The following is a 9,301-nucleotide window of genomic DNA, read 5'->3' as shown; positions in this document are numbered from 1 at the left end:
AGGGAAAGCCCCTTGGCACTGCTGCTGCTGAATCCAGCAGTGCCTCCTCTCTGTTTCCCAGCTGGCAGCTTCCCCCTCCAACTTCTCCCCATCCCCTGTCCCTCTGCACTTCTATCTACAGAACCCTGGGGTTCCTTTTACCCCCCTTTCCAGCTGGGAAGCTGATACTGCAGGAAGAGCACTGATGGCTGCTGAACCCATCTGTAAGATCCACCTAGGAGTGCAGCCATCAGGGTTACACAGCATCCCTGGAAAAGAATGGATTTCTTCCTCCCCTCGCTCTGCTCTTGTCAAGCTTCTCTCCAAGCACAGCTTACCCCTGGGTGGCAGGGACCCTCCTGTCACCTCCTGCAGCCCCCCCTTCCCCTCCCTGGCTACCCCAGCACTGCTGGCAGCGGGGGTCCTGTGGCCCTGCATGTTTGCAATGTCACCCACTGATCTCCCTTTTTCTCTCTCTCTTTTTCTCTCTCCCTTTGATTTCCATTTGTATTTTTCCCTCCCCTGCTGTCTCTGGATCCCAGAAATCCCGTAAGGTAAAGATAAGTATGAACCACCCCACCTCCATCTCATCTGCCATTGGCACCTCGTTCTCCATCCAGATCTCAGTGTTTCACCCACTCCCCTTCCCATCTGACCAAGCAGCTTTAGGTTCTCTTTAGATTTTAGAGCCACTCGTTTCCCCTTCCATCATTCATCCCCAGAGAGTTGCATTTCGTTTCGAAAGCATTTCAATTAATCTAATAATTTTATTTTTTTTTTTAAACTCCACAAAACATTAGCTTAGTGATCCATATAACCTCATCTTCTGCTGGGCCCCTGGCTCCATCCCAGGTGCCCAGGAAGGGATGTCATTCCTGCCTGGTGAACCCTGCAGTTGAAGACTCACCCGGAATTTTCCGGGCTGGGCGGTTGGGGCTGCAGGGTGACAGGAAGGAGGGAGCTTTCTCCTCCAAACACACACCCTCTGGGATGCAGGAGAACCTCCTCTAGCCATGGGAACCTGTAGCAGTCAGATGAACCCAAGCTGAATCCTTCTGGAATGCGTTTGGGTTTCAACATCACCCCCCACCCCGGAGAGACTTCGATATTTGGTTACCTGGTTTTGGGGGGTCACGCAAAAACAGAGCCCCCCTCTCCATGCCTGAGGGCATTAGAACAGCATCTCCCCAAAAATTAAACCCACAGGGAGCCTTTTCCAGGTGGCTGCTGGCGGGTGGGACCTCGCAGCTTGGCATGAGGAGGTTTCCTGGAGGCCCCTCTCATAGAATCACAGAATATCCTAAATTGGAAGGGACCCACAGGGCTCATCAAGTGCAGCTCCTGGGCCTGCACAGGACACCCAGGGATATCCTGACACGTTCTCCACCATCTCCCCTCTCCTCCCCAGGTGCCTCACACCTTCCTGAACCTGAAGGAGCCGTTTTACGTGGGAGGAGCCCCTGATTTCAGCAAGCTGGCTCGAGCAGCTGCCATCTCCACCAGCTTCGAGGGGGCTGTGCAGAGGGTAAGGTCCTGCTGGGCAGCCCAGTGTCCAGCTGGGAGATGTGCCATCTGCCCTGGTCCTGCTGGAGGGGAGGGAGGATGAGCCTGGCAATGGGCTGGCCCAGCCTGTGGGCCCACATGGAGGAAAAGTGGCAGGAGGGGAGGCAAAGGTGTGTCACAGGAACATGTGGGGCTGGGGGCTGGTTCCCATCTCCCCTTATCCTCAGGGACGCTACCCTCGGTCCCCACACTGCACAGGGATGGGGTGGTGGAGGGTCATCACAGAATCATGGAGTGGTTTGGGTTGGAAAGGACATAAAAGCCCATCCCATTCCACCCCTGTGGGCAGGGACACCTCCCACTAGCCCAGGTGGCTCCAACCTGGCCTTGGACACTCCCAGGGGCTGGGGCAGCCACAGCTTCTCTGGGCAACCCGTGCCAGGGCCTCCCCACCTCCCTGCTAACTCCTGTGTTTCCTCTTGCCAGATCTCCATCAAGGGGGTTCCCGTGCTGAAGGAGCAGAACATCCGCAGCGCCATCGAGATCTCGCCGTTCCGGGGCCACCCCTGCACCCAGAAACCCAACCCCTGCCAGAACGGGGGCACCTGCAGCCCCCGGCTGGAGAGCTACGAGTGTGCCTGCCAGAGGGGCTTCTCTGGGGCCCACTGTGAGAAAGGTGAGGTGCCAGGGTGGGCTGGATGTGGACTGGCAACGGAGCTGCTTCCCTGGCGAGCTGGTGGCGGCAGGACGGAGCAGCGCCGGGGCCAGGCTGGGGATCTCGTCCCCTTTTGTAGAGTCCTGGAATGTTTTGTGTTGGAAGGGACCTTAAAAAAACCATATAATTCCACTCCTTCCCCCTTCTATCAGCCCAGGTTGCTCCAGCCTGGCCTTGAACGCTCCCAGGGATGGGGCAGCCACAGCTTTTCTGGGCAACCCGTGCCGGTGCCTCCCCGCCCTCACAGCCAAGAATTTCTTTCCAATATCTCATCTAAACCTCCTCTCTTTTAAGTTTAAAGCCATTAAGCCGAAATTTCAGTGCAGATTTGACTGACAGCTGATGACAGTTGGCTGCAGAACAGGGAGATGGTCCCAAACTTCCAGACCCTAAAGCCACAGCAAACCTCTCCAGGGGCTTGCTTGGAGTGCCACAGGGCCCCAGGGGATGGCAGTTGGTGCTTGCCTTCATCTTCTTTGGGATGCTCAGCATAAAGGGGGGATTTCCCTGGTCTCCAAGGGGGGATCCTGACAGCTCTTGCCTTTCCCACCCCCAGTGATCATCGAGAAGGCTGCTGGGGATGCAGAGGCCATTGCCTTTGATGGCAGGACATACATGGAGTACCACAACGCCGTCACCAAGAGGTAACTCGGCTGCCGAGCTGAACCGAGCTCCGGACAAGGAGTTAGGGCTGACAGCAGGAGGAAGAGCTGGGATCCAGGAATTCCAAAGGGAAGCAAACCAAACTGGGGCTCTGAGCAGGCCTCACCTCTGTCTAAAGCTGCCTTGTTGGCAGCGGGTTTGCCCCGAAACAGCAGTGCCTGGCCAGGTTCAGGCCTGGCTGCTCTCACTCTGCTAACCTGGGTTAGCACAGCCTGATTTGGGGGTGGGGTGGAGCTGGAGCCTTGGTGTCCCTGCCTGTTTTGTGCCACAAGGGACATTCTGCCAGCACAGAGGGGCCATCACTGCTGTGGGACCTTCTCCAGCCTCTGCCCAGCCCCATGGGCTGGAGGTGCTGGTGTGCACCCCGTGGTGTCCGGGGCTGTGCTGCTCCCTGGGGCTTCTCTCTCGGGATGGGCAGAGCTGCTGGCTGAGATCCTGCCCGGCCTCTGGGCTGGATGTTTCTCCTTCAGGGCACTCTGGTTCTGCTGTGCCCTGGCTCAGTGCCCTTCCCTCCTCACCAGCGTGTGTCCCTGTGGTTAATTCCCAGCTCCAGGGCACTGGGAGAGGGTGTTGGATGAGACTTCACCGACCTGCCTGTCACACCCCCGGATTCCCTGTTTCCAAACTCCCTGCCTGGGAGGGTGTCCGTGCTGAGCTGTTGTCTGTCAGTCTCTTGTCTGTCTGTCCCTTTTCTCAATGTCCCTGTTTCTTTGTTTTCAAGCCACCTGAGCAATGAGATCCCTGCGTAAGTACGGCCCTCCCTGCTCCACTCTGCCCTCACCACGCCCCCATCGCCACCCCAACCTCAGCCCACTCATGGGGGAGCACAGGGAAGGGTAGAGGGAGGAATTTGGGCCCTCTCCCGGGCTCTGCCACGGGCAGGTGTTCCCGTTTCAGGGGGATGAGGACTCAGGGACTGACCACAGCTCCTGGTTGCAGCGTGCTGCAACGTAGCCACAGTCATGGTTTCATTTTCAAGCATGATTTTTTTTTTTTTTTGGACTTCAGCAGAGTTTTAAGCACAGTTTAAGGATGGCCATAGAGGAGGAAAGCTCCTGTGACTCACTGTTCCATCAGCAGCTGATGGAAATCCAGGGTGCTGATCCTGCACATGTTTTTCCAGCGTGGATGTGGCATTGCTGCTGTAGAGGGGAGGCCAGGCAGGGCACTGGGAGGATGTTCCCCAGTCAGAGTGTGTGGCCTGGGAACCCCTCAAGAGATGCAAGTGGGGACAGGGGGTCAGAAGAAGAGTCTGGGCAGCTGGATGGGGAGAAGCTTCTTCCCTAGAGCAGCCTTGACAGCTGGACTTGCTGTCTGTCTGTCTTGCTGAGCACCAGGGGTGGAATGAGAGCCCTGCTCCATGCAGATGTATCCCCCAATGTCTGGGGGAGAGCTGGAGAGATTCCTGCCTGCCACATCCCCATCTCACCTCATTTTCTACCAGCCGGGGGTCAGGCGGGGGCATGGGAGGCTGAGCTGGTGTGTGCATGTGTGTCAGCACCTGGGGAGCCACAGAGCCATCACCTGCATGTTCACAGCACTTGGGGAGGTGCTCTGGGTTTGGAAAGGGCTTTTCAGGAGCATCCCAAGTGTCCTCCTGAGCTGGGCAGTGCCCTGCAGCAGCGAGGGAGCCTGCAGTGACCTGCACCAGTGCCCCGCTGTCCCTCTGCACCCACAGAGCCACAACCCTGCCATGAGCAGAAGGTGTCCTGCCTCTCCCAGTGCTCTGCAAAGGGGCAAAGCCACCATTCCTAACCTTCTCCCTGCCTGGACCAACCTATTTTGGCCGTGCATGCCCCACCCTGCGAGGGAGAGCTGCCGCACTCGCCAGCCCTGCCGGGCTGAGGGACGCATCAGAGCAGGGTGTTGGGGTTTTTTTTGTGCCTCCAAGCAGACACTGGGGCGTGCCCTGGGCAGGGCTAACGCTGCCAGTGCTTCTCTGGGCTCTGCTGGCCCTGACATGCCCATGCCTTTTGGCCTGGGCCATCCATTTTTACACACACACACGTGTAGCTCGAGCTGAGCGTGACGTGGGACCTGCAGCCCCTGAGCGCTGGCAGGCAGTGCCAGAGGGACAGCTGGGCTCCTGGATTTCCCCTTCTCCCTGCACACCCCGTGCTCCAAGTGCCCCAGGGCTGACTCAGAGGCTGTGTGTGACAGTTCCACTCCACGGGAGCCCGTTCAGGCGCGCCCCAAAGGCGGGACAAGAGGACACGGCCTCGAGTTGCGCCAGGGGAGGTTTAGGTGGGATAGTAGGGAAGATTTCTTCACTGGAAGGGTGGCCAGGCATTGGCACAGGCTGCCCAGGGCAGTGGTGGAGTCACCACCCCTGGAAGTGTTCCAAAAATGTGTGGGTGTGGCAGGTGGTGACATGGTTTAGTGCTGGGTTAATGGTTGGACTGGATGGTCTCAGAGGGCTTTTCCAACCTGAGGGATTCTGCTGATTCCAAGAGAATTCCTGCAGGCCTGAGACCTGCCTGCAGGGAAGGGTCCCAAAGCTCCCTGTCCCCAGCAGTGTGTCCCTGGGACCCACACCCCAGCAGCATGGCTGAGTACCAGGAACGCTGATAGCCATGGAATCATGGGATCACTGAGGTTGGAATCATGGGATCACTGAGGTTGGAAAAGCCTTCTAAAACCATTAAATCCAGCTGTTAACCCAGCACCACTAAACAGTGTCCCCAAGTGCCACATCCACACGGGTTTTTTGAGCACTTCCAGGGGGTGATGATTCCACCACTGCCCTGGGCAGCCTGTTCCAATGCTTGACCACGTTCCCAGTGAAGAAATTTTCCCTGATATCTAAACTAAACCTCTGCTGGTGCAACTTGAGCTGTTTCCTCTTGTCCTGTCACTTGTTCCCTGGGAGAAGGGACCCTCACCTGGCTACAACCTCCTGTCAAGGAGCTGTAGAGAGTCCGAAGGTCCTTCCTGAGCCTCCTTTTCTCCAGGCTGAGCCCCCCCAGCTCCCTCAACCACCCCTCACAGACCTGTGCTCCAGCCCCCAGGAGCACACTGGAGCATCCCCACACCACCAGGACAGGGCTGCATTCCCTCCTTGGCGTTATCCTGCTCCCCCTGGCTAAGCCACCACTCCCAAACGTGTTGGAGGCGACTCCTCCATCCCTGGGACGGTTCCTGGCGCTCCCCACTCGCGCCAGGCGGTTTCTGTGTGGGATGAAGAGCTGCTGCTGCTGAGCAGGGCTGTTCCCTGTGTGTCAGAGGGGGTGAGAGGGAAGGGAAGGGTCTCCTCTGCTGCCCCCTGCTTATGGCACGCTCCCCTTTCTTCCCCCATCCGAGTCCCGAGGCGCTGGACTATCCCGTGGAGCCCAGGTGAGTGAGCCAAGCTCGGTGCTCTCGTGTCTCGTGCTCTGCTGTCGCTGCCTCTGCATGTCTCTGTCCCCCTGTGTGTGTGTGTGTCCTGTGTGCCCAGATCCTTGGCTTTTTATTTGTAAGGGATGCAGCTCTTCAGAGGGTGAGTAAACAGGGAGGGAGCCCCGTCCCTCCAGCCCAGGAGCAGCAGCAGGGTGGGCTCAGCAGGGCGAGGTACCTTGGCAGTGCATCAGGCTCCGTGCAGAGCCTTGTCCAGCCCTTTGGGTGCAGCGTCCCTTGGGAATAAAAAGCTGTCTGTGTTGTCCATGCTGTCCAGTCTCTGTGTCTCAGCATCCCAGGAGTTGTGTGGCCACCCCACAGGGCAAGCTCAGAGCCCTGTGCCTGTTCCAGAAGGGACTGAGCAGAGATGGGGATGCCAGTGGGGAGGAAATCCCGCCCTTCCTTTATTCCTCCCTTGGGAAAAGGCACCTCATCTAGGAGAAAGGAGGCTCTGCTGCCTCTGGGCAGCCTCCCTCTCCTTCAAACTGCTCATCCTCTCCCAGTCCCCAGCCTTGGGTAGCAAGACTGGTGTGCCACTGCTTTGAGTTAGACACCTCGAGGGCCATTTCTTTGATCCTCTGGGCTGGTTCAGAGCTTCCCATCTGCTCCCACCCCGTGCACCAGGCATCCTGATATCCCAAAGTCTGTGACCCCTCAGGAAGGGACAGACCCCACGTGTAGCCTGATGCCAGGGGTTGGATGGAGGTTGTCCCAGCAGGCTGGGAAGAGAAGGCTGCTCCAAGGAGCTGCCTTGTTTTTAACTCTGCCCCCACCTCCCCACGCAGTGAGAAGGCCCTGCAGTCCAACCACTTCGAGCTGAGCATCAAAACAGAGGCCACTCAGGGGCTGATCCTGTGGAGCGGGAAGGGGCTGGAGCGCTCGGACTACATCGCCCTGGCCATTGTGGATGGCTTCGTGCAGATGACCTACGACCTGGGCTCCAAGCCAGTCGTCCTCAGATCCACGGTCCCAGTCAACACCAACCAGTGGATCCACATCAAAGCCTACAGGTGGGAAGGCTGGAGGGAGGGAGGGAAAAGCGGGAGCGGGGCGGATGCGCCGGGCCGGGCGAGCTGAGTCACGGCGCCCTGCGATCCCCAAGGATCGCTCCTGCCCTTGGATAATAATAGAGGAGAGGCATGTGGGCAGTGCCCTGTGGAGGGGAGCGTGTTGGGGCACGCCTGGAAATGTCAGAGGGGCAGGAACAAGGAGGTCTGGGAAGGTCTGTGCCTTTTACATGAGCTGTTTGACATTCTGGCGCGTTGAGCCCGAGCTGTCCCTCGTTATTTTTGTTGGTTGTGGGAGTGGTGAGGATCATGTGCCTTGGCGTGCCAGGGATTGCTGCTGGTGGGTCTGGAGGAAGCTGTGGCCGCTGGTGGGGCTGTGGGATGCCATGGGGATGCTGGAGGGGAGCACTGTGGCGCTAGACCAAGGACTGCTCCATGCCACAGCCACAGGGAGAGCTCAGCTCCCCTTGCCCTTCCAGCTGGAGAAGGGCTGATGGTGCCCCGTGTCAGGGTTTGGTGCAAAGCAGAGAACACCTCTGGGTTTTTCCTCTAATCATCTTCTGTTCCTTCTTCCCCCCACTCTGGGAGCAGGGTACAGAGGGAAGGTTCCCTCCAGGTTGGGAACGAAGCTCCCATTGCTGGTTCTTCTCCACTTGGTGCCACACAACTGGACACAGACGGGGCCCTGTGGCTGGGTGAGTTGGTTGTGGGCAGGGTGAGCGTCCAGGCTGGCCTGGAAAAAACAGTGAATTAAAGCACAGAATCACAGAATGGTTTGGGTTGGAAAGGACCTTAAAGCTCATCCCATTCCAACCCCTGCCATGGGCAGGGACACCTCCCACTAGCTCAGGTTGCTCCAAGCCCCGTCCAGCCTGGTCTTGGACACTCCCAGGGATGGGGCAGCCACAGCTTCTCTGGGCAGCCTGTGCCAGGGCCTCCCCAGCCTGACAGGGAACAATGGATTTAGATTCTATTTACACTTTTTGGAAGCATCTGTTCTTATCTCCCCGGTCTAAGCCTGTAGGTTCAGGTCTAACCTGACTCCCAAGGAGTTCATATTCAAAAATGTATGAAAAGAGAGGATCCTGGGGGCCATTTCTCCTTCTGAAATCAGCCTGGAAGTCATGTGCAAAGCAGGATTTGTCCATGAGAAATTTTTTGCTTGGCTGCCCCACTGGCTCCTCCAAAAGAGGAGCTGATCTAAGTGGAAATAACTCCTACTTATTTTCGTAAAACCAATTGATTTAACTGACTAATTAATTCATATTTACTGTTAGGCAGGAAAGATGTTGGGAGGTCTTCCCTGCTGTTGATAAGACATTTATGGAATGGCTGAGGTTGGAAAAGACCTCTGAGGTCGAGTCCAACTTGTGCCCCATCACCACCTGGGAACCAGCACCACATCCAGCCGTTTCTTGAACACCTCCAGGGGGGTTGGGAACTCCACCACCTCCCTGGGCAGCCCCTTGCAGTGTTCAACAACGCTTTTCCAGGGAGAAATCATCCCCCCCTCTTAGTTCCCCCTCCCCAAGACATTCCCAGCAGCACCGGGTTGTGCGTGCAGGGTGGGGGTGTGTGACAGCACTGGGGACAGGCTGGGTGTCCCCTTCCCCGTGCCCTGAGCTCTCTGTGTCTCCTGCAGGGGGGCTGGAGAAGCTGAGTGTGGCTCACAAGCTGCCCAAGGCCTACAGCACTGGCTTCGTTGGCTGCATACGGGATGTCCTCGTGGACCGCCAAGAACTGCACCTGGTGGAGGACGCTTTAAACAACCCCAGGATATTACACTGCTCGGCCAAATAGACCCCCCCAGAGACCCTCCCTCCCTCCCTCCTCCTCCCCTCCCTCCTGCCTATTGCTGTAATTATTTTCTATTTTTGTAAACTTATTGCTTTTTATATTTTTGGGGAGGGAGGGGAGGGCGGGGAGAGAGGGGAGGGGGGAAGAAGGGAGGGGAGGAAACACCTTTTCTTTTGGGTTATTCGTTCGGTTGCAGCCTATCCAGGTCAGGCAGACTCGAATCAAACAGCAGCAACAAAGAACAAACCTTGAACCAAGTCTCCAA

The 9,301-nt window shown here is 57.5% G+C and overlaps 1 protein-coding gene across 3 annotated transcripts in view; it reads left to right on the top strand.

Moving 5' to 3' along the window:
* The window catches only part of LOC114071021 (agrin), a 44,908-nt gene extending 35,839 nt beyond the window's left edge, over positions 1–9,069 (top strand). For 2 of the 3 annotated variants that reach the window (XM_027908677.1, XM_027908679.1), the window contains 7 exons: positions 522–533; positions 1,388–1,504; positions 1,969–2,158; positions 2,754–2,841; positions 7,018–7,242; positions 7,831–7,934; positions 8,882–9,069. In XM_027908677.1, the coding sequence (XP_027764478.1) occupies positions 522–533; positions 1,388–1,504; positions 1,969–2,158; positions 2,754–2,841; positions 7,018–7,242; positions 7,831–7,934; positions 8,882–9,039 (894 nt within the window). In that variant the 3' untranslated portion in view covers positions 9,040–9,069. The remainder of the gene's footprint in view (positions 1–521; positions 534–1,387; positions 1,505–1,968; positions 2,159–2,753; positions 2,842–7,017; positions 7,243–7,830; positions 7,935–8,881) is intronic. The other variant, XM_027908678.1, reaches the window with a different exon arrangement.
* Positions 9,070–9,301: the final 232 nt, after the last annotated feature.

Source organism: Empidonax traillii, unplaced genomic scaffold (assembly GCF_003031625.1).
Source record: "Empidonax traillii isolate 1590-97213 ecotype Southwest subspecies unplaced genomic scaffold, ASM303162v1 scaffold1790:size96177, whole genome shotgun sequence".
NCBI lineage: Eukaryota > Metazoa > Chordata > Aves > Passeriformes > Tyrannidae > Empidonax > Empidonax traillii.
This window is presented reverse-complemented; position numbering and strand designations above follow the sequence as displayed.